The sequence below is a fragment of the Gopherus evgoodei genome, chromosome 2 (assembly GCF_007399415.2).
Source record: "Gopherus evgoodei ecotype Sinaloan lineage chromosome 2, rGopEvg1_v1.p, whole genome shotgun sequence".
NCBI classification, from domain to species: domain Eukaryota; kingdom Metazoa; phylum Chordata; order Testudines; family Testudinidae; genus Gopherus; species Gopherus evgoodei.
The window spans coordinates 209871611-209896589 of NC_044323.1; the positions used below are offsets into that span (position 1 = coordinate 209871611).

The 24979-nt window shown below is 43.4% G+C and overlaps 1 protein-coding gene across 4 annotated transcripts in view; it reads left to right on the forward strand.

Moving 5' to 3' along the window:
• The window catches only part of DLGAP1 (DLG associated protein 1), a 679455-nt gene extending 663876 nt beyond the window's left edge, over nt 1-15579 (forward strand). For all 4 annotated transcript variants that reach the window (XM_030552824.1, XM_030552825.1, XM_030552827.1 and 1 more), the window contains 2 exons: nt 8599-8751; nt 11802-15579. In XM_030552824.1, the coding sequence (XP_030408684.1) occupies nt 8599-8751; nt 11802-12011 (363 nt within the window). In that variant the 3' untranslated portion in view covers nt 12012-15579. The remainder of the gene's footprint in view (nt 1-8598; nt 8752-11801) is intronic.
• Nucleotides 15580-24979: the final 9400 nt, after the last annotated feature.

The following is a 24979-nucleotide window of genomic DNA, read 5'->3' on the forward strand; positions in this document are numbered from 1 at the left end:
TCACAAGCATGGAGCCCCTCAGTTCCCAGTGGCTGCAGTTTGCCGTTCCCAGCCAGTGGGAGCTGAGGAGCTCCATGCTTTCAGACACTCCAGGTAAACAAAATGACAATGTATTAGATATTCAATTCAATGATTCCATAGAGTTTAAAGTCATCAAACTTTGGTGTAGACCAAAGCCATGTTTATAAGCCAACCCCAGCTCTTTGATGCATCACTTTTTTACCCCAAACATTTGGCTTATGAACTAGTATATACAGTAATTCTTAGATTTTAAGGCCAGAAGGGACCACTGTCATCATCAGTGTGACCTTCCAGTATAACACAGGCCATAGAACTTCCCTAAATTAATTCCTGTTTCAGCTATAATATATGTTTTAGAAAAATGTCCAATCTTGACTTAAAAATGTCTAGTGATGGAGAATCTACCATGACTCTTGATAAGTTGTTCCAATAGCTAATGACTCTCACTCTTAAACATTTTCATTTTATTTTTAGTCTGAATTTATTTAGTTTCAACTTCAACTTGTTTGTCTGCTAAACAGAAGAACCCTTGGTTATCAAATGTTTAATGATTCACCATTGCAGAGTAGATAAGGACAATTATCCCAAATTTACTCTTGAGGAATCTGAAGCACAGAAAGGTTCAGGCCAGAGCAGAGAATGGAACGCAGAACTTATGGCTCTCTTTCCTCTGCACTAGCCATCCTGTTATTAAGCTCTCTTCCTAAAACATCCAATCAGACTGAGATCAGACTGCCGTGGCTCCAAATTACAGATAAACTGATTTTGTTTTTCATTATTACAAAAACACTTTTTAAATCATGCCAAGCTGACATTATGGGATAGTGTGTATTTTAATGTGACATTTGCTGACCCCGTTCTCATCCAAGTCATTAGGAGTCTCTCAAAGAGAGCTGGATCAAGGCCTTAAAGAGAAGAATATAACTGTAAAAATGCCATATTGAACTCTATTTTGTAATCAGAGGTTCAATCCTGTGGCAAAGGACTGAAGACAAAGGGAGATGAAGCAGCACCTCAGAGGATCAGGACCTAAATTAGAAATCTGCCTAAATTGCAAGATGCCACGGAAATCAGCTCTGCATGAGTTAGTCCTTCTCTTATTAACATGAAGAATGAAAAAGTATTTTGTTCCCATATCTGTGTATGTAAATGTTACTATTTCAGGTTGCCTACCTAATAATGTCAATGGTCAAGAAATATAACCTTTATCCTTTCTATGCAGGTTTAGATTTTGTAATGACCCAACCACTCCCAGTCTTTATTCAGGCCTAATGTGATGGTATCCAGTTTCCAAATTAATTCCAGTTCTGCAGTTTCACGTTGGAGTCTATTTTTAGGTCTGTTATTGGGTAACTAGGGAGATTGAAGTGTTTTCCTACTGGTTTTTGAATGTTATCATTCCTGATGTCAAATTTGTGTCCATTTATTCTTTTGCATAGAGACTGTCCAGTTTGGCCAATGTACATGGCAGAGGAAACTAATTCCCCCGATACTAATTTCCCCCTACTGTTACTCACACCTTCTTGTCAACTGCTTGAAATGGGCCACTCTCATTACCACTACAAAAGTTATTTTTCCTCCCTTGGTATCCTACTGTTAATTGAATTGTCTCGTTAGACTGACCTCACACGTGGTAAGGCAACTCCCATCTTTTCATGTATTTATAGCTGCTCCTGTATTTTCCACTCCATGCATCTGATGAAGTGGGTTCTAGCCTACAAAAGCTTATACCCACATAAATTTGATAGTCTCTAAGGTGCCCCAAAGACTTCTCTCTTTTTTTAGGGAAACAGTTTCATAAACAACACTTGGTTTATTTTTTGCTGGAGAAAGATATGTTAACACAATGCGACATAAAACCATAATCTCAGCCGAGCCAGCTATGATACAGAATTGCTGGGTGTCAGGACAGGTCTGATTTGAAGAGGCACTGAGCAGCCAGAGTTCTTCTTCGAGTGCTTGCTCATATCCATTCCAACTAGCTGTGTGCACGCTCGTCAGAAGATTTTTACCCTAGCAACACTTGGTATGTCAGCTGGGCGCCCCCTGGAATGGCACCGCTATGGCGCTGGATATATACCCCTGCCGACCCAATGGCCCTTCAGTTCATTCTTACCGCCCGTGTCGGTCGTTGGAACAGTGGAGCACGGCTTAGCTGACCTCCACTTCCCTAGCTACTCATAGTTTTTCTTGTTATTCTTGTGTATATAGTTGAAATTTCTATACTTACAGTTATTTTTTAGTAGTTCTTTACTTAGTTAGTGTATATAGTTAAGAGGGGTTCGGGTTCACCAGGTTTCAAACCATGCTCGGCCTGTCACAAGCCGATGTCAACAGGAGATCCTCATGACTCCTGCCTTAAGTGCCTTGGGGAATCTCACCTCACCGATAAGTGCCGCATTTGCAAGTTCTTCAAGCCGAGGACAAAAAAGGAGCAGGACTTTCGTCTCATACAGCTCCTGATGGAGGCAGCTCTTACTCCTCCGCCCTCGGCACGGAGCGCTGGACAATCTACTGCCAGAAGTGTCTCTTCAGCACCAGATTGCGTCAGCACTGCTAAGACCCCTCGGCACCAACCATCTCCAGAACTTTTCTCTTTCCCCGAGGGTGAAGAGGCCTAAGATTTCCACTGCTTCTGTGCCCTCTGCACCGCAGTCGAAGCACCCGGATAGATCAGACCTACTCCTGTTGCGGCACCGACTCCTGTCCCGGCACCTACTCCTGTCGCGGCACCGACTACCTTGGCACCGTCGATTCCGATCCCGCAAGGGCCATCGAGTCCGGTCCCTGAAAGCTCCCCGCCAAGAGCAGTGGTTGAGCTCACGATTCCCTCCACACTGGAGACATTCTCCACGGCAAGGGATCTCATCGTAATGACTGAGTCTGCTCTACCTCAACCCCTGGCACCGCCGGTGTAGGTCGTACAGTCTGTGGGCAAGCCTGCCCTAATAAGACCACCTTCTTTTGGCACCGCAGAACGGCACCGCTCGCAATCACAATCCCGCCAGCGTTCCCGGTCCCGTCGCTGATCCCGGTCCCGACGCCGCTCGCAGTCCTGGCACCAATCACCTCTTCGGTACCGGTCATATTCGCGGCGCAGATCAGCGTCCCGTTCGCCGGCCCGGTACTCTCGGTACCGATCCAGCTCCTGGCACTGCTCCAGGCACCATGACTCTCACAGCTGATCCAGATGCCGAGCTTCGAGATCCCGGTCGACCTCCTGGCACCACTCCAGTCGTAGGTCCCGATCTCGTTCCCGGTACCGGTATGGCTCCCGGTACCAATCCCCGAGGCCTCATAAAGCAAAAACAACCAGAGAGGGTTTTTCAGCTCCTCCTTGGCCATCCCACCACCCATCCGTGTCATCCCAGGCAGACAGTTCAAATACACAGGACTGTATGTGCCCATTAGGATCTTCCAGGAGACCCAGGCCCAAGATCAAGGCCCCCATCAGTGGTCATTCTGGATGCCTTGGGCATATCACCAGGCCCATGGTGTGCCTCCAGCCCCATCTCGCTCTGCCGCATCGGAGCACTGGATGCTGGAGGCGACCATCAGCCGCCCCCCTCCTCCCACTACGGAGGAAGTGCCAGCTCCCCAACCAGAGTCTGAGTTACCAAGGGAGCAGAGGGCATCTATGTCCACGAGGCCCCACAGGACCCACTTGTCCCTGGCCTTTCATCTTCGTCCTCTCCTGATGGAGGCAGTGGCAGGGACATCCTCGACGGGCCCTACTCCAATTGACCTGAAAGCTCACCAGGACCTCCTGAGAAGTGTGGCGCTCAGTATGAATCTCCAGGCAGAGGAGGTTCCGGAGATAGAGGACCCGGTGGTGGATATTCTGTCAGCTGATGCCCCCACAAGAGTGGCCGTACCATTTATCCGGATGATCCAGGCCAATGCTGATACCATTTGGCAGTCTCCAGCCTCCAAGCCGCTGCCAGGGGAGTTGAGCACAAGTACATGGTGCCCTCCAAGGGGTATGAGTACTTGTACGTCCATCCTCCTCCCTCCTCCCTTGTTGTACAATCCGTCAACGAGAGGGAACGCCACGCTCCGGCGCCAAAATCAAAGGAGGCTAGGCATATGGACTTACTGGGCCGTAAGGTGTACTCTGCAGGGGCCCTCCAACTCCGGGTGGCGAATCAGGAAACCTTGCTTAGTCGCTACAACTTCAACACCTGGGCGGCGGTGGGCACGTTTACGGAGCTAGTTCCCCAGGACTCCCGTCAGGAATTTGCAGCCCTCTTGGAAGAGGGGAAAAAAGTGGCATCAACTTCGCTCCAGGCCTCGTTGGATGCAGCTGACTCTGCAGCCAGAACTCTGGCCTCGGGAGTTACCATGAGGCGTATTTCATGGCTCCAAGTGTCAGGCCTCCCGCCAGAACTTTAGCATACGATACAGGACCTGCCCTTTGATGGTCGAGGCCTGTTTTCTGAAAAGACGGACCCTAGGCTACAAAGCCCGAAGGACAACAGGGTCACCATGCGCTCTCTCGGCATGCACACGCCGGTGACTCAGTGCAGGCCTTTCCGTCCCCAGCCTCACCGCCCGTACCCTCCGCCTAGACAAAGGCAGGACTTCGGTAGAAGGCGGGGTAGGGCTGGCCGTAGATGACAATCAGGATCCCAAGGGGGCCAAAATCAAGGTCCCTCTAAACCACCTACGGGGCCAAAACCTAACTTTTGAAGTTACACCCGAGGACGGCATACCAGTTACGTTCCAGGATCCTTTCCCTCCTTTTTCCAACCGCCTCTCCTTTTTCCTCCCTGCGTTGTCCCTCCTAACTTCAGATCATTGGGTCCTACGCACAGTGGAACTTGGGTACCACCTCCAGTTTATTTTGCCCCCCCCTTCCACCACTCCATCCTTATCCCTCTTCAGGGACCCCTCTCACGAGCAACTCCTCTTACAAGAGGTGCAGTCACTCCTTGCCATGGGAGCCATAGAGTAGGTACCAAACGACGAAAGGGGCAAGGGGTTTTACTCCCGCTATTTCCTAATCCCCAAGGCGAAGGTAGGTCTCAGACCTCTCCTAGACCTGCGAGAACTCAACAAGTTCATGATAAAGTTGAAGTTCTGCATGGTATCTCTGGGGACCATCATCCCGTCCTTGGATCCCGGAGACTGGTATGCAGCCCTCAATATGAAGGATGCGTATTTTCACATTGCCATTTATCCTCCTCACAGGCGGTACCTCTGGTTTGTGGCCAACTGTCAGCATTTCCAGTTTACAGTCCTACCGTTTGGCCTCTCTACAGCCCCAAGAGTATTCACAAAGTGCGTGGCTGTAATCGCCTCCGCCGCCGTCGCATACACGTTTTTCCGTATCTGGACGATTGGCTCATCCGAGGGCCCTCAGAGTCACAAGACTCCTATCATGTGGGCATCGTCAAGGACCTATTCATTCGTCTAGGCCTGATGATCAACACAGAGAAATCTACTCTGGTTTCCACACAAAGGATAGACTTCATTGGGGCCATTCTGGACTCCAGTCTTGCCAGAGCCTGCATACCTCACCTCGGTTTCAGGCGATGGTAACGATTATCCAAGGCCTGCAGAACTTCCCAACTACTTCAGCTCGCACGTGTCTCGGTCTCCTTGATCACATGGCTGCCTGCACCTTCATGACCAAACACGCCAGGCTACGCCTCCGTCCCCTCCAATCTTGGCTCAACTCGGTATACCACCCTAGCAGAGACGCCATAGACATGATAGTCACCATTCCCCCCGAGCATCATATGCTCCCTCGACTGGTGGCTGACGCCCTCCCTGGTGTGTGCAGGGATGCCGTTCCATCTGCCCCAGCCTTCTACATCCCTGACAACAGAAGCGTCATCTCTCGGCTGGCCTTGCCTCGGACATCTTCACACTCAAGGCCTTTGGTCATCTCAGGAGCTGACCTAGCACATCAATGTCTGAGAGCTGAAAGCAGTCCGCCTTGCATGCCAGGCATTTCAACAGCATTTGCAAAGCCGTTGTGTCTCAGTGTTCACCGACACCACAACGGCCATGTATTACATAAACAAGCAGGGAGGGACACGGTCTTCCCCCCTTTGTCAGGAAGCCATCCAACTCTGGGACTTTTGTATAGCACACTCAATAGGCCTAGTAGCGTCCTTCCTCCCAGGCATTCGGATCACTCTGGCAGATCAACTCGGCAGATCCTTCCTGTCTCACGAGTGGTCAATTCATCTGGAAGTTATCCATTCCTTTTTCTGGAAGTGGGGATTTCCCCGCATAGACCTCTTCACTTCCCGCGAGGACAGGAAATGTCAGATGTTCTGCTCCTTCCAAAGTCTCTCCCCGGGTTCGATCTCGGATGCCTTCCTGATGCAGTGGACAGGCCAACTGCTTTATGCCTTTCCACCGTTCCCGCTGGTTCACTGGGTTCTGCTAAAGCTCCGCAGAGACGGAGATCGCTTAATCATGATCACTGCAGCGTGGCCCAGGCAGCATTGCTACACCATGTTGCTCGACCTGTCGACAGCCAACCCAGTTACCCTGCCTCTTCGCCCAGACCTCATAACTCAGGACCACGGCAGACTTCACCACCCAGATCTGCAGTCCCTTCACCTCACAGCATGGCTGCTGCGTGGTTAAGCCAATCAGAATGCCTCAGTACAACAAGTACTCCTGGGTAGCAGAAAACCTTCCACTCGGGCCATGTATCTGGCCAAGTGGAAGCGCTTCGCCTGCTGGTGCAAAACGCAAAACGTTACTCCCACCGAGGTCCCGATCCCCACCATCTTGGACTACCTCTGGTCTCTCAAACAGCAGGGCCTAGCAATATCATCATTGAGGGTGCACTTGGCGGCTGTTTCACAAGGACAAGGTGCAGTTGTGACCACACCTGGCGTTCCTCCCTAAGGTTGTATCGGCCTTTCATGTCAACCAGGATATCTTCCTTCCGGTCTTCTTCCCAAAACCACACTCAACACGAAGGGAGCAACAATTGCACTCCCTAGGTGTTTGTAGAGCGCTCGCATTTTATATCGAGTGGACAAAACCCTCTCGTAGAACGCTCCAACTCTTCATCGCGCTGGCGGCCCAAATGAAGGGCCTACCTGTCTCCTCCCAGAGGATTTCATCTTGGGTGACGGCCTGCATCCGTACTTGTTATGACTTGGCTCATGTTCCCTCGAGCCGCCTCACCGCACATTCTACCAGGGCCCAGGCTTCATCTGCTGCCTTCCTGACTCATGTACCCATCCAGGAGATATGCCGTGCAGCTACCTGGTCTTCGGTACATACCTTTGCCTCTCATTACACTCTGGTTCAACAGTCCAGAGATGACACAGCCTTTGGCTCAGCAGTTTTGCATTCTGCAACATCTCACTCCGACCCCACCGCCTAGGTAAGGCTTGGGAAACACCTAATTGGAATCAATATGAGCAAGCACTCGAAGAAGAAAAGACGGATACTCACCTTTGTAACTGTTGTTCTTCAAGATGTGTTGCTCATATCCATTCCAAACCTGCCCTCCCTCCCCTCTGTCGGAGTAGCCAGCAAAAAGGAACTGAAGGGCCGTTGGGTCGGCAGGGGTATATATCCAGCGCCATAGTGGCGCCACTCCAGGGGGCGCCCAGCCGCCCCACCAAGTGTTGCTAGGGTAAAAATCTTCCAACGAGCGTGCACGCGGCACGCATACACCTAATTGGAATGGATATGAGCAACACATCTCGAAGAACAACAGTTACAAAGGTGAGTAACCGTCTTATCCCATTACCTCAAGTGAAGTTGTGGATGTTCAGCACTTCTGAAAAATCAAGCTGTAAACCAGTGTATCCAACAGTCTATTTTATTTAAATCATTTAAAGAGATCCGTCAGACAGACTTCACCAGAGCATTGTGCAGCATTTGACTGGAAGGTCAAAATCTTACGAGCCAGTGGCACACGTAAAGTTTTAATGGCCAGATTCTGGTTCAACATATAACTCTCTACAAAAGAGTGCCCTGCAAAAGTAGAGTTAATGTGCATCCATATTCTCTTTCCCCATTTATTTCCCTCTGCAAAGATTATTTTTGCCAGGAATATAAATAATCTGTCCAGGGTACATTTATTTAAAATGTAGTATTTTCATAGTCCTTAATATCATTGAAGCACTGTACAAATGTGAATTAATGCCCTCTTGAATCAGTAGATGCACATGCAGAAATGTGGGATGAAATCCTGACACCAGTGAAGTCAACAGGAGTCTTGCCATTGACTTCAGAGCAGCCAGGATTTCATCCATGTTAGACCCCTGGGCTGTGCCAAAGACTGCCACTCTGCTGCTCCTGGACAGGAAAGCAACCTTTCCCCATGTTTTGATGGGTAGCCAGAATTGAGGCCACTGACTTGAGGGGAAAGCACAGGGTTTCTGGAGCACATCTGTCAGAATTTAGCCCTAAATCTTTATAAGTAAAAATACTAGTAAGAAGTGTTCTTTCTCGGTTCTTTTAACTTCTTCTATGTATCTCATTGATCATCTGAATCTAAGTAAACTGCTTTCTGGTGAAATGCATAGCCATTTGCACAAATGCTTTACATTAGAAGATACTAAAGCCAAAATATTTTTTTCTTCTGTTGTACAGAATCCTAATGCACATCCAAGGCCAACCTCCCAGGATTTAGCAGGGTTTTGGGATATGCTCCAGTTGTCCATAGAAAATATTAGTATGAAATTTGATGAACTTCATCAGTTAAAGGCCAATAATTGGAAACAGATGGATCCTCATGACAAGAAGGTAGAACAATGTAGATTTTGTATGCTTCATTTAAAACCCTGCACAAATACTGGACAAATTAAATAGTCCTCTGCGTACAGATGTTAAAAATGTGCAATGAAGCTCATATCAGATTCATTTCACTGTAATAACAATGTTTACATAATAATCATCTGGGATATTATCTGTAATATGTTTCAGGCTATGTTTCAGGCATATTTTAAAACCAAAACTGTCTTTGTGAATTGGATAATGGGAATGTAGTACGTTGTTAAACTTTACATTTAATCATACTAGATGATAAGTCATTGGAAGGAACTGCCATATATATTGATTCTTAAATTTAAATAAATCACATTTATGGTGCATATTATTGCATATAGCAAGAATTCAGTTTACTTGCACACTCTAGGCTTTGTTACTGAGAAAACTAGGGAAGTAGTGTAATCATCACTGACTTTGGTAACCAGATCGTAAGTACAGTGATAACCAGCTGCTGTCATACAGACCTAAAAAACAAACTTTCTACAAGTTGCATGGTAACCTTTCCATGCCATTCTTTTTTGTTTGCTTTCTTTTGTTTTTAAATGGAAATTCTTGTAATCGGGTTCATTTTGCTGGTAATGTTATTTTTCCAAGATAGCCCAAAAATCATTTGTAGCACTGGTAATTATTTTTAACAGAGTTTTCCATTGTTGCCATAAAGAGACTACCAGGTTTCCAAGTGTGAGCCATGTTTCTTTTTCCATTCTGGTTTGGCATGTATCCTTATTTTTAATCCTTACCATCAGGACATCTGATCAGCTGGTCAAACAGCACCTTGGGTGAGCCACAATACAGTTCTCCAAAACTATTGTTGTCATAATTGATTATTTTATAGAACCCATAAGTGAGCTAGAAACTTCACGGAAAACACTTAAAGCCAGATCTGTGTCCAGAGGAGCTTACAATCTAATGCTATTCTCCTGCTGCTGTCTAACTCTACAGCTGTGTTTCTATTAGCCTCATTAGGCTCAGAAATGGGCACTGGCTGATGAATATGACACATAGGTAGGGATATAACATACACCAAAAAGGCAAGGAAGCAAGGAGTGTACCATTTAAAGACAAAGTATTATAGCCTTGTTCAAGTAATATATACATTTGGGTGGCCAGTGCTGATGTCTGGATTACCTGCCCCTAAAAATAGCTCTGACAAGCAAAGTGGCATTTTCTTTTGGACAAATAATAATACAAATTTCCACAAATCTTCCAACAGGAAGGTTTGAAATACAGTTCTGTTAGCACCCTGTTCCCACCAAACAAGACTAAAAAATCATGCCCTTTGTTCCTGAATTACGAGTGCTAAATTCCAGGTTAATTCCAAACCATCAGAGGAATACCATTAGTGTTTTATTTGGGGGTGGCCCTTGGTTGTTTTCTGAGGCCACGATACAGAAGTCAGGTAATTATTATTTAATATGTCTTCCTTGAGAAGGAGCTGTAAAACTGCAAACACACATGTGCACACGTGCTAATGTACCATTTTTCATTAGCTTCTAATGCAAAAGAATGTGTTCAGTCTCCAGCATGAAGAAAAGAGAATTTTACTAGATATGTCCCTTTCATTTTTCTTGAAAACATTTCAAGGAATTCCCACCAAAAGAAAGACTATAAAGGCTTAAAAGAAGTTAAGCAGTAATGAAGAAAGGATCGTATGTATTTACAATCTACAATAGGAAGGTAGAGGATATGCACTTTAAAGAATTACGCTGACTCTGTTCCTGTTTCATTTGACTGTGATTTTAAATTAAACTGTTCATCTCCTTATTTAAAAAGAAAGAAAGAATGAAAACTTTCTATGGAATTGTTCTTTGCATTTGCCTCTGTCTTCCCCCCTTTGGGCCCTTGTTAAACAGCATAGATTAATCTTTAGATGCAGAGGAAAAAGCGAAGTGTGAATAAGTGCAACTAGGCAGCTTTGCATTTCAAGTAATGAAGGCTGTTGTCATCAACATGAGCGCAAACTAAAGGCTAGAATGGAATCTTTGTAGTAATAAAATCCCTGCTCTCAGAAACCATGTTCACAGTTGGAAGGGGATGTAATTTAAAAGACAATCTAAATTGACTTGACAAAAACTTTATAGCTGCCTGAAATTCAGAACTGAATCCACACTTTTTCTAAAGCCATCCTTATATATATAAAAATATATAAATTTCCTCTTTGTTAACCATGTATCTTTGACTGCCAAAGTGACGATTAGTGTATGTTCTCTCGATGATTTTTTTTTAATTCCTACCCATTTTCAGTTTGTAGGTTATTGTAATTCCTAAGGCTCATTCAGCATGGTGCTAAATTTTAAGAATTTTTATAGTGAGACATGAAAAGTATGGATTATTTGAGCTATTACCAAGATCGGCCACCACTAAGCACATGTTTTTTATTCTAACTGTGGTACGCCAACTCCAAGCTGCTAGTTTACATTACATTTACTGTGTGATATATATCCATTGAATCTCAGTGTTGTAAGCCCATCTAGTGCTATGTATGTACTGTGTGTAAGGGACAAGGTCATTTGTGTATTTCACTTCTGTAACACAGATTGCTGCTATAGTAAATTAATTTTATTAACAAACCCGAAGAGTTTGATAGGAGTTGGGTTTTTTTTTAATTCCGTAGTAGAATTTATACATTAGGTTTATGAAACTGTATTAGCTTAAAGAGTGCTACAAAGTTCTGTTTAAGATGCTCTCCTTTCTAATCCCTGGCACCAGGACGAGGAGTCTGGATTCCCCAATGGGAACCGCATTAAGTGGTTAGCTGTGGGAGCTTCGGCCCTTTCAGCGCCAGGCGTTTAATACACATCGTACCTGTGGAGAACTAGCTCTGCTATCAATACTATCCTTTGCTTTAAGCTTACATTATTTTTATGAACCCTTGAATACAAAAGCCAGTTCAATGAAGAAAAAAATGCAGATAAGAACTAACAAACCTTAGGTAAAATGTGTGTTCTAACTACTGACCTATCTTAGTTTTTTCCAAGCTTTCCCTGAGAAGCTGTATAATGTCATTAACCTTCTGCTTTGATCAGGAGAGAAGGGTCCCTCCTCCAGTGCCAAAGAAGCCAGCGAAAGGTCAGGTGCCACTCATACGGGAACGTTCTCTGGAAAGCTCACAGCGTCAAGAGGCCCGGAAACGGCTGATGGCTGCCAAACGAGCCACATCTATTCGCCAGAATTCCGCCACTGAGAGCGCTGAAAGCATTGAGATTTACATCCCGGAAGCCCAGACAAGGCTATGAAGGGATCCCACCAGGAGGACTCTCACTGGCAAGACAAGTCTCTTGTATAATCTGCTCCTGTAGGTCCCTATTCAGAGCCACCATTAAGAATTTGTATTCCCCTCTTTCTTTCTTTCTCTCTCTCTCTCTCCCTCTACATAATCCCAATGATCCCAATTAATTCCACTTTTGTGGTGTAGTTGTTGATCCTCCAAGAGATGTCCTCTAATAACTGTTGCTTTCTAAAGGTTTGCCCATGTCATAATGCTTTGTCACATGTATTGATGCTGCCACCTTGCCTCATGTAAGAGAGTACAATCCTCCTTTCTATTTAAGAAATAAATACAGAACTCACAGACACACACACACACACCTGTATAGTAAATACACCATTTAACTCATTCATGATCTTTAGTTTATCTAAAGTTAGTCTGTTACCTGGTGTACAGCAATATAAAACTATAGAGTATTTTGGAAATTCAGTAACGCAGGGTGATCCTTTGGGACTCTGCTGTCTTCCTCATTAAAGATTAAAGGAGCTATGGCTCGGATTCCCTTCTTTTTATTACTATTATTTTTTAAGCAGATGGCGCACTTTATTCTAAACCTCAGAATCATATCTCACCTGAATTTAAGATGTCACAAAGGGCGAGGTAGGGGGAGAGATAGCTGTGATGTGGTGCAAAGGAGGGAGAAGTAAATCCTGCAGGTGAGATTGTGAGGGACAGAAAAGATCCTGTCAAAAGATACCTGCACACTCTCACAGCTGCACAAACTGCCTCATTTGTATTTCGTCAATCACTACTTAAACATTTTGATCAGCAGAAGATTGTAAATTCGATCTTCCAGGGAAATCATCTATTTTGAAAGGCAATAAAAAGGCAAAAGGAAAGGAGATAAGAAGAAATGATAATTGAAGATAATATAAAAAGGGACTTTTTTGTCAAAGTATTAAGAATTTTTAAAACTGTACTGTATTGTCAGTTCCTATCGTATTGTATTGTACTCTATTGGTTTTTTAAAAAAGAGAAGAAAAAAAAGAAAAAAACAGCTTGGTTTTGTTGATGTCTTAATCTTGGTGAAACTATCAGATTTCACACCCATCCACCCCGTTACTGAAATACTGTAAATGGAATCCATGCTGTTTTTCAAAGCAAGACTTTGTTTTGTTTTCTACACAGCTGGTTGTAAGCTTCAGGTCAGACTGCTTCCATCAGATGGTTCATAGCTGGGAGTAAGTTTCTCCTTTAGTCCCTTTTTTTATAATATAACATACTCCATTTTTCAAACATTAGGATTTTTCAGATGCAGTGGGACCATAATGAGCCTATATTTGTTCACTACACTAGCTTTTGAAATCATGAACAATATGCATTCCCTAGTCTTCAGCAATTTATTTGATACTTAGGGTAAAATCTTGCCCTTGCTGTTTGGAGTTGCACTGATGGAGGAAGGTGTTGGCTGTGCATTAGTGACACTAGCCAGTGTGCCGGCTCAGGATAGGATGTCTTGGGTGTGTCGCTGAAAATGAGCAACTGGCATATGCTGCAGAAGGCAATGTTAGTGCTAGTTGGCCGGGCCCACCTGGCTATGCCCCATAGTCAGCAGACCATGCCCTCTTGGGACTGTTGTGTGTCTTCTGGCATAGTAGCCATGCCTCATGGTTAGTGCTCTCTTGAGCTCTGGGTTAGAATGCTGCCCCGCTCAGGGTGGTTCTTATGATCTCTTCTCCCACTTGGACATCCATATAGCACAGGGCAGGGTGTGACCCTTACAAGAAAGAAAGATGTTTTCTCTCTAACCTGGAAATGGTACAGCAACAGAGTCCACTGAGTGGTGGCTAATGTGCACTTTGCATCCAACCAAAGTTGGCTGTAAACGCCCTTATTCTTTTAACAGTGTGAACATTCCACCTATGACAACTCCAGTGCATGGTAGCCTTAACTGTGTAGCTCCCATCTTAAAACATTTGAAATTCTCACCAGAAAGTTAAGCACTTTCTAAAAATATACATCTAAGATCATGCCAAACAGCTTCTTTTAATGTAACATAGCCAGGTGCTAATTTAATTTCATTCAAGAAATTAGGAGAGGTAATAGGTTCTGGCACCAAATAGTTTCATGAAAACATTGTAAAGCCACTAGAGAATTTGCTACCTCTCAAAGCCATTGATATCTGAGCTATGTCTTTATAAACAGGGCACAAATATTTACTGCTGTGGTTTACAAGATAAGGGCTAATAATTTAATATTTAAAAGACTTTTAACTACAGTGATCAGAAATCCAGTGTAACCCCACTGAGTGCTTCATGTTAAGGGAGCTTTGAAAGGTTGGCCCTATAAGCATTTGAATACCAGTGTATTTGCTAGTTTTGAAAATAACCCACTTCATTTAACTTTTAGCAGAAATGAAAGATCACAGTGTTTGCAGTATATATAGTGCCAACTGCCACTTTTGGACATATAGTCATGTTAAGTATTAAAAAATATTTGGAACTCATTTGTACTAAGATGTACAAAGCAGCATTCAAGTGAGGATGCACGTTCATAACTACATTTCAGTTGATTTGAAGTTTTCTGAAAGAAGAGTTAAGACTTAGATTGAGAAGGGGCTACAGAAATTTATATAAAGGTCATGCCATAGTGAGTTCCAAAAAATAGAAGAAGATAGAAGACTTTTTAGTCTTGTACATTATGAATTGTATTTGTACATCATATGATATTTTTGGTATGTATTTAAAATTGATTCTTAGTTGAATGCCTGCTGGTTCCTAATGACTGTGGACACGCCATTATAACATTTGCCTAGCTTTACAGCAAAATTTGAAGCATACACCCAATTTAGAAATTGGTAAATATGGGATGGAAACTACTTTTGCCCCCTAGAACGCCACTAATTAGCCACTTATTACATATCACCACAGAGAGTTGTTACATCATTTATTTTAGTGTAAGTTGTAATTATTTTTTATTCTTATCTGTTCAGATATAAACTAAAAATGAATATATTCCGTTTAACTTGGTATAAAATTGTTGCTTTTTTTTCCTTGGGGGAAAATTTAAAAGAAAAAAAGGTTGTTTTTGTCTCCTGCATTGAAAGGTTAAAAAAAAGTATTTATTATATTTTTTGCAGATGTTTCCATAAAATTCTCATAATCTTTTTGTAAAGAATGATGAAGAAATGGATTAAAGATTTTTAATATTTGAAAAGGTAAATAGAAATAACTTATTTGTAATATATTTCAGTTTATTTATTGGTGTTCCCTTAATGTTCTGATGTGCACTATCACTTTAATTTAAATTTTATCTTTGTGAATTTGTTTCTTTTAAAAAAAAATGTTTAAATGCATATTTTAAATAATAACTGGAATGTAAATCACTGGCCTACCTGCATTCCCAAATGTGATTTTAAAAGTGTTTTTGGTTTGGAAAAAAAGGAACAAAATTGAAAGCCTTTAGACGAAGGGGTGGAGTGCATTTTTATGGCTTTATGAATTGGGTTTTCATAGGATTATCTATCTAGTATGTGTGTGGACAGAAAAATGTAAATAGACGAATGTTTCCCATAATGTAAAAAAAGAGCAAATTAATAAAATAATTAATGCACTGCTTGTAAGAGCTGTGGGTTTTCAATGCAAATTCACAATCCCATAACTGTAAAAATGATTCATTTTATGTGGTCAAGTATAAAAGCATAACTACCAGAGTGCTACTGTTAAGTATTCAGAGGTTTAGATTCTGATCTTCCAAAGACTTTGCATGAGTAACTCAACTCACAGGAAGAATCCCACTGAACTCACTGGAAATATTTGCATGAATAAAGTTACTCACATATGTAAGTGTTACCAGGCTCAAGGCCTGGCTCCTTAGAAATATTTTCAAAGGCAAAGCTACATGGGGCTAAGCCCCACAAAGACAACAGAAGTTCTGCTATTGACTTCAGTGAAGTGATGACAAGCCCTATTTTTATTTTTCACCACACCGGGTCCCTTCATGCTGTAATTACCTTCACTTGTGGCTGAAAACATGTTGAGACAAATTGGCATAAGCAAGTACAGCTGAATTCCTTTCTGTGGAATTCTATCCACCTACACCAGAATGAACTTTGTCCAGTATATGTGACAAAGATATTCTGTAATTCTTAAAGCAATGCCCATCTGAATTCTAAGCCTATCATCTGTATTTCATAACACTACAAATGAATGCCAACATTATAAATTAAATCAGGCTGTGGAGCCAGTACACTGTTATCTCCATATAATGCCACCCGATATAACACGAATTCAGATATAACGTGGTAAAGCAGTGCTCTGGGGGTGGGGGGAGGGCTGCACACTCCGGTGGATCAAAGCAAGTTCAATATAACATGGTTTCACCTATAACATGGTAAGATTTTTTGGCTCCCAAGGACAACGTTATATCGAGGTAGAGGTGTGTATTGAGGATAATTATTTTAATTTCATGTCTGTACTCCACAATGTACCATACCTTATACTAGTTAAGCCAATTATATTTTAATTTGTCACCCTCAGACGTATAACCACACTAACCTCTTGTGTTCTATAAGAGACAGTGTCTAAGCACAGGAAGACTACAGTGGAAGTTTGTGTCAATGATGTGATAGATGGGGACCCATTGTTAAAGCTTTACCACCCACCAGATGGAGAGAATTTCCCTTTCTTTGACAGAATTCAGTCCCCTCTGGATACAGCTAAACTGTCTCTACTAGAAGTAATATCCCTGAGGTTCATTAAAATCCTTCTGAAGTAGACTTTTTTGCATTCAAAATGGCCCAGAATGCACCAAATAGCAGATATTTTCAAACTGTTTTCCAGAGGGAGAATGTACAGATCCCTTCTGCAAGGTCTTTATTTCCACCCCACCCTCATGATTAATCAAGGTGAATACAATCTGTGCTAGCAATACACTTGGCCTATTTTTCAAGACCAAATTATGATTACTTCCTGCAAGCATGACTTAATATCAGGTTATTTGCCAAGCATTGTTGGTTTGTGCTTAACTGTTTGGAACGGTCACACTTTTCACTCAGAAGAAAAGTGACACATGCAATCAAGGCAAACTCCTGTAGTTTTTGTATTTTATGAGTAATTGGGCACTGGCATGCTATAAATAGGAACAGTGTTGGGTGAAAACTGGCACCTGTTGCTTCCTTGTATATTGTAATTAAGCTTGGTGGTGTTCAATCAACACAATACAGCCTCTTGTTCTTCCTCTTCAAGATATCTGAAAGAATAGTGACAATGTAACAACCCCTGGCAAAGAGCAGATTATCTTAACTGGCACACTAAGTCATGGGTTAATGCAGCTGTTCATCTAGTCAATAAAAATGCATCTTTGCTAGGAAAATCTTTGCTTCACGTGCTACACAAATAGAGCTAGGCTCACCAGCATGTCATGAGAAGGTTGTGTTTCAAAAAATTAACATTTCCCCAAATACCAGTACCCACATTAAAAAGACTGTCCTTCCATGCACCTGCAGGTGACACAAACACATTCTCTCTTTCTCTCTCTCTCTCTCTTTTTAAGATGCTTTTGTGCTGACAGAGGTGGCTTCCCAGTTCCCTTCTGTGTTCTTGCTTGGATATTGTGTATAGCAAAAAGGTAGATGCTATTATTTTATTCTGTAGGATTTGTTTGCATTTCAGATGCTAATCATGATGTGATTGGCATGTTCAGTGGACAGTCAGACTTTCCCACGCGTAACATTGATCTTCATTCAACAGCCTCTCACTAGTACAAATTAATATAGCAGGTCTTGTATTTCTCTGTGAGACACATGTACAGTCTGCGCAAAGACAAAGAAACCAAGGAAAGGAACGGGGCTTCCTGGTAATTGTGTTTTTCATGGTTCTCTTCATTGATCCAGTAACAATATAATCATAGAAATTAGAGACAGAAAGGCTTTATTAGGTCATTGTGTTAATCCCTCTGCCAATGCAAGATTGTTATCTATTGTGCTGCTGTATCAGGTAAATCCTGACTTCAGTGAGTTAGCTCCACCCAGCAAAACCAGGTGGGAAAATTGAGCTGCGGCACTGACATAAGCTGCTCTGTGTGACTCTTAGTGAGGCCTCCATCTTCTCACCCAAGAGGGAACAATCCCCATGGCTGGGTGCCTTTTTAATCCAAACAGAAAGGAAGCAATTATTGGCTTTTCCGGCTCCACTGAGAGAGAAATATCTGAGAGTTTTAGAGTCTCTCGAGGATTCAAACAATACAGCCTCTCAGAGCTTCTAATGGGGGCTGCCATTCTGTAGACGGTACATTTGAGAACTCAAATAGGGAAAGGAATGGGCCTTGAGCGGAAGAAAAAGGATCAGGCCAGAATGTGAAAAATAGGCTGAGTGTATCATATGTAAAACCAAACAAAGTAAGAAAGGTCACTTGGATAAAATCTTTTCTGAGGTAAAAACCCATTATGGGGCTCATAACAGTATAACAACGGGGACTGAATGGTAAATACTTAATAAGGAGGAACTCCTTTTACAGTCTGTCTTCACATATTATAGCTTGCTATACAATAACTTATTTTAACTAGGGAAGTATTAACTTGACCAGTTCCTTCTCTCATTGAACTCTGGAGAGAGACCTGGAAGGGGTCCTGTATCAATATTTTGGCTTTGAAATAATGTGCCCTGCATTTTACAATGTTATTGTTACTGGGGCTCAGAAAGGCTGCCTGAGGTAACTGCATGAGAATGTGATCATTCTTGAACTACTGCAGCTCTTGTAATACAGCTGAAACTATTCCTTTTTTATTTTATAAAACCTAGGCAAACAAATGAAATAAAGCTTTTAAAAGCCCAGTGCATGGTGTAGGGTTTAGACCATTCATAAAGTTCTTCTTTAATACACTGTAACCGAGTACACAACAGTGCCTGGGATATCTTAGGCAGAAAAGTTTTCCACCTTTTAGAAAACAGTATTGAGTCATTTGTTAATCTGTAGACAATAATGGCAAGTGATTGCCCAGCTTCATGTATCCTAGATTTACAGTAGTTGATATGCCCGAGGATGGGATGCCTGATCCCGCTTTTGAATATTTGACATTGAATGGGGAAACTGGTACCAGTGATGGACCATAAATTATATACTGAAGAGGTATGATGCAGCAAGGCCCGGTTGCATGGCTGGCACCAGGAGAGAAATGGCCACCTGACATGGCAGGAAGTGATTCCATTGGTATGAACAGCTGAAGCAGAGATCTTCCAAGGACAGATTTAGGAAGGGAGCAGCGTAGTGATAGGGGAAGAGAGAGACACTGGAAGGCAGAGAATGGATAACAACAGCACTATTAAGTTTGGCACTGGAGAATTGCGTCAATTTCATTTGTGACCCAACTGTTTGTCACCACTGGTCTATAACCACAGCTGAAGGCAGGTAGCCCTGAAGCTCCTTGAGCCTTGTACGCAGGGATGGAACGTTCTGTTTCAGCCATTTTTCAAGAACTTGTTTCTTTGCCATCAAAAATAGTTTTTAAACATGCTGCTTTACTGAAGAAATTTCAGCTTCCCAAAATATCAATGCCAGTGTAATGCTTATAGTATTGTTGGTTGATTGATGATGTACCTTTTGCGAGCGTCAAAGTGCATCAGAAATGCTGAGCACCCAAAAATCCCCTTCAAGTCAATGGGAGCTGCAAACATTCAGCATGTTTGCAAATCTGTGTAGGCTTCTACTACATAGAGAGTTCATCACTCCCTACTGAAGTGCAGCTGCCGTTGGGATGGAATGTGGCGGCTGTTAAACACAAGTAACAGTACACACCAGTTTTAGGCCAAGAAGAGAAGAATAGTGCTGGAGCCAACCAAAACTGTAGCAGAGATTCAGGTAGACCAGTGGTTCTCAACCTATTTACCATTGTGGTCCACCCATGCAGCTCTCTGTGCGTTACGTGGGTCTCATCCACACAATATATATACTATAGGTATGGCCCTGAGGATGTCACATGAGCCACAACTATGCGCTGATTGGGCTGCTGGTGGCCCGCGGGCCATGGGTTGAGAACCACTGAGGTAGACAGAATGGTTCTCATTCACATCTCATACTAGTTTTAATCCAGTTTCACTCCAATATTTGACTTTAATGAAGTTACTCCTACTATACACTACTGTAAGAGAAAGGAGAACTCTTGTGTGATTACCATTTTGATTTTGCTATAACGATGATGCATATTAGCTCCTCCAATGGAAGAGGTGCATTCATCAATTTCCAAGTGAACCAGAAACGCTTTTTTACAGTACCTGTATTTCAGGCCACAATCATATGCAAGGGAACAAGGTCACTGTCCTTATTCTCCACTTAGTAAATAGATTGGAGATCAAAAATGTAAAACCAAGTGGTTTGTGTCATTCATGGCTTGTATCACTCCAAAAGACTCTAACTACAATTTAATATTTCTCTAATCTAATGTGTCAGCTGACAAAGCAACTTCCTTTAGTTTACATCTTTCTTTGTAAAAGCCTCATGACCAACAGTAGTGATGTCTGCAGAAATGTATGTACAGCTAGGAACTCTGCCATACGTTAGCAAATCACTTTGCACTTCAGACAGATGAAAAATGCAATGTGCGTGAATAGTGATGTTACTGATTTTTATTATTGTTTGTCATTAGTTTCTCCCAGCAGGAGCTCGAGTAGGCACTAGACGCTGTATATTTGGCTGTACCTGTGCCAAAATAAAAATAACAAAAAAAAATTTTCAGTGACAAAGGGATGAACTTTTAAAATAAAATGGCTCTCAAAATGTAGATGACATTTGTCATTAGATTTTAATAATTGCAAAGTATATTTTGATCATAAATCTGTGCTTGTGTCAATTTGAAGATGAGCAGTAAAGGTTTCAAACTGAAAATTTTAGAGTTATGTGCTGAATACCCCAATCAATAGGGCACGTAAGTTAAAATTAATGGGCAGTGGCCTCATGCCATGAATGGTAAACATGATCTGAAGATCCAGCATCCACCTGAGGGCACAAAACAGGTGCCACACAGCTAATGTGCCAAGTATTGGACTTTCCTAATGCAATCATTGCTACAAAACTGGCTAGTCCCAATACCATCCAGCTAATCAACAACTGAGATTCTGCTATTTCAGAACCTCCCTTTATGTGCTCTTTCCTGTTCACATACCAGTGAGCCATGGCAACAGAAAACCTACATGTCTTAGCCTGTGTCCTCTAGTCTTGCTAATTCAGAAATTGCTGCAAGTGCAGCACTGACTATACACCTCCAGGTAGCAATAATTCAACACAGGTGGGACCAGAAATTACTGATCCCAAATGAGGCTGTTATACCATAGGTCCTGCTCCAAATGCCCTCTTTTGCTTGCAGAATACTTGGAACCTTCTGTAGCATCGTATGCAGCTAATTTATGCATGCCTTCCTCTCTTGGTACCATCTAGTTCTGATGAGTTTATTCCTAGCAATATTTAGCTACAGCATCTGAAATCCAGTCACTCCTTTATGAACGTGATAAAACGATTATGACCAGACCAGGGTCTTAACATAATCAAAACTTTATTTCATCACACTGATGCATTAGTGCCCCAGAACATTAATTTCAACAGTACAGAATTAAAATTCCACAGTATTCCATGCAAGCAAACGTGGAATTAAAAACAAACTTTAAATAGTGTATGTGGGAAGTATTTTACAGTAGCACTAAAAAGGCCCAACTAGGCTAGGAGCCATGTTGTGCTACACACTGCAAAGTATTGCTGGTTCATTGTCCTGAAGCATTTACAAATAGTCCTTTACCCAATTTAACATGGCTGTGCTTGGAGGAGATATTTATCTATGTACGCGTTTGAGGGGCAGGATGGTCTAGTGCAGTGATCCCAAAACTTTTCAGGGTCTGGGCACTTCTGGGGAGGTTGGAGGAAAGGGTTGGGGATGTGGACAGGAATAAGAGGCACTGAAGCTGAGGCCACAGCTGGGAGTGGGGCAGAGGTGGAGGCCCAGCCACAGGTTGAGGCCAAGAGTCATGCTCAGGGCGAGCAGCCAGGGCAGAGAACGGAGCCTTGGATGTGGGGCCAGGAGCGGTGCTGGGTTGTGCTCCTCCCCCATGGGGGCTGGCCTGGGCCCCAGCCACGCCCACCCCCCAGGAGGGTGCACCCCCACAGTTTGGGGACTGCTGATCTAGTGGTTAGGCCACTAACTTAGGACACAGGTGGCCACGAGGCAATTCCCTGCTCTGCCACAAACTTCCTGTACAATTTTGGGTAAGTCACTTAGCCCCCGACCTGAGTTCTCCATGTGTAATAGTGGGATAGTAATAGCTCCTACCGCACAGGTAAAGATATATCTATTAAAGTGTGTGAAGTGCTTTAAGATCTACTGATGCAAAAAGTCCTATAAGAGCTGCATATTATTATTTGCAGTCCCAGTAATTAGTCCTCTTTAACATATTACTAGTCTAGCACTAACAGTGTGCTAGACACTAAGGATATGTCTACACTACGAAATTAGGGCGATTTAATAGAAGTCAATTTTTTAGAAATCGATTTGATACAGTTGATTGTGTGTGTTCCCACTAACAGCATTAAGTCGGCAGTGTGCGTCCACAGTACCGAGGCTAGCGTCGACTTTCAGAGCGTTGCACTGTGGTAGCTATCCCACAGTTCCCACAGTCTCTGCCACCCATTGGAATTCTGGGTTGAGCTTCCAGTGCCTGATGGGGCAAAAACATTGTCTGGGTACATGTTCTGGGTACATGTTGTTAGGCCCCCCTCCCTCTGTGAAAGCAATGGCAAAAAATAGTTTCTCGCCTTTTTTCCTGGGTTACCCGTGCAGACGACATACCACAGCAAGTATGGAGCCTGCTCAGCTCACTTGCACCGTATGTCTCCTGGGTGCTGCTGGCAGACACGGTTAGGGTGACCAGACATCTTGATATTTCACACTCCATTTTGTTTTTGTTTTTGTTTTTTTTCCCCTCCAGCGGGGGGCCCCCTCTCCAATGTGTCCCAATATTTTCTTCCTCTCATCTGGTCACCCTAAATGCGGTACTGCAGTGCTACACAGCAGCATCCCTTTGCCTTGCCTTATGGATGGCAGCTGGTGCAATACGACTGCCAACCGTCGTCATTGTCCTGTGGGTGCTCCTGGCCAGCCTTGGTGAGGTTGGGTGGAGGAGCCTGGACAAAAATGGGAATGATTCCAGGTCATTCAAGTTTCAGCTAATGGAGATTCAGTACTGCCTGGAATATCATGCGAGCTGGAGGCTTCTGCCTCAGGGTGCTCTCCCAGTCGTCAGCACCACGCGGTCGCACCTACCTCATGCTCCCATGGCCCATTAAGCCTGGACGGTAGTAAGGAGCAGTTCAATTATAGACTGAGCAAATGCGTAATGGTGGTAGAATGTGCCTTTGGATGTTTAAAAGCACGCTGGTGCAGTTTACTAACTCAGTTAGACCTTAGCAAAACCAATAGTCCCATCGTTATTACTGCTTGCTGTGTGCGCCACAATATCTGTGAGAGTAAGGGGGAGACATTTATGGCAGGGTGGGAGGTTGAGGCAAATCGCCTGGCCGCTGATAATGTGCAGCCAGACACCAGGGCGGTTAGAAGAGCACAGCAGGGTTCACTGGACATCAGAGAAGCTTTGAAACCCAGTTTCACGACTGGCCAGGCTATGGTGCGAAAGTTCTGTTTGTTTCTCCTTGATGAAACACTCCCCCCCGCTTGGTTCACTCTACTTCCCTGTAAGCCAAGCGCCTTCCCCTCCCCCCCTTTGATCTCCATTTGCAGAGGCAATAAAATCGTCATTTCAAATTCATGCATTCTTTATTAATTCATCACACAAATGGGGGGGATAACTGCCAAGGTAGCCCGGGAGGGGTGGGGGAGGAGGGAAGCACAGAGGTAGCGTAGTTGTAGGGGCACCTGCTAGAATGGCATGCAGCTCATCATGAAGCGGCATGTCTGGGGCTCTGACCCAGAGCGGCCATTTGCCTCTCTGGTTCTTTGGTAGGCTTCATGTGGCAGTGCTGGGGGGGTCCCTGTTATAACCTCTGTCCTTCATGCCCTTAGAGATGTTTTTCAAATATTCCGGCATTTCATCTTTTGGAACGGAGCTCCAATAGCACGGATTCATCTCCCCATACAGCAATCAGCTCCAGTACCTCCCGTTCGGTCCATGCTGGAGCTTTTTTGTGATTCTGGGACTCTATGGTCACCTGTGCTGATCAGCTCTCCACACTGGCTAAACAGGAAATGAAATTCAAAATTTCATGGGGCTTTTCCTGTCTACCTGACTAGTGCACCTGAGTTGAGAGTGCTGTCCAGAGCGGTCACAATGGAGCACTCTGGGATAGCTCCCAGAGGCCAATACCGTCAAATTGTGTCCACGCTACCCCAAATTCAACCCAGCAGGGTCAATTTCAGCGCTAATCCCCTCATCGGGGAGGAGTACAGAAATCAATTTTAAGAGCCCTTTAAGTCAACAAAAATGGCTTCGTTGTGTGGATGGGTGCAGGGTTGAATCAATCTAACGCTGCTAAATTCAACATAAGCTCGTAGTGTAGACCAGGGCTTACAGAGCGATATAAAGACAAAGTTCTATGCATGAACAATCTAAATAAAAAGTCTATCTAAATGGTAACAATCTTGAGCTAGTCCTTTGGCAGAGGCTGTGGGCAAACAACAATATCTTACAACGTCAAGTGAAGCACTACTGACCAAAAATTATTTTGCTAGTCCAGAAGAAGGACATTGTACAATTTAAGGAGGCTAAACCTGGCTGTTTCTCCATTAATGGAAGGGACTAATTCCTAAACAGCCCTACTAGTGAGGCAGGCATAGTTAGTAGCTGCTGAGAAAGCTAAAAGTGGGACTCAGGTGAGTTAATGCTTTTAGATATATTACACATGCAGGCAGTATAGGAACCTGAGGCAACATTTATGGCCCATGGCCAAGTTGCTGAGTGTAAGCAGAATCTGAGAGCCCCACTGAAGGTGTGAGTGTTTGTA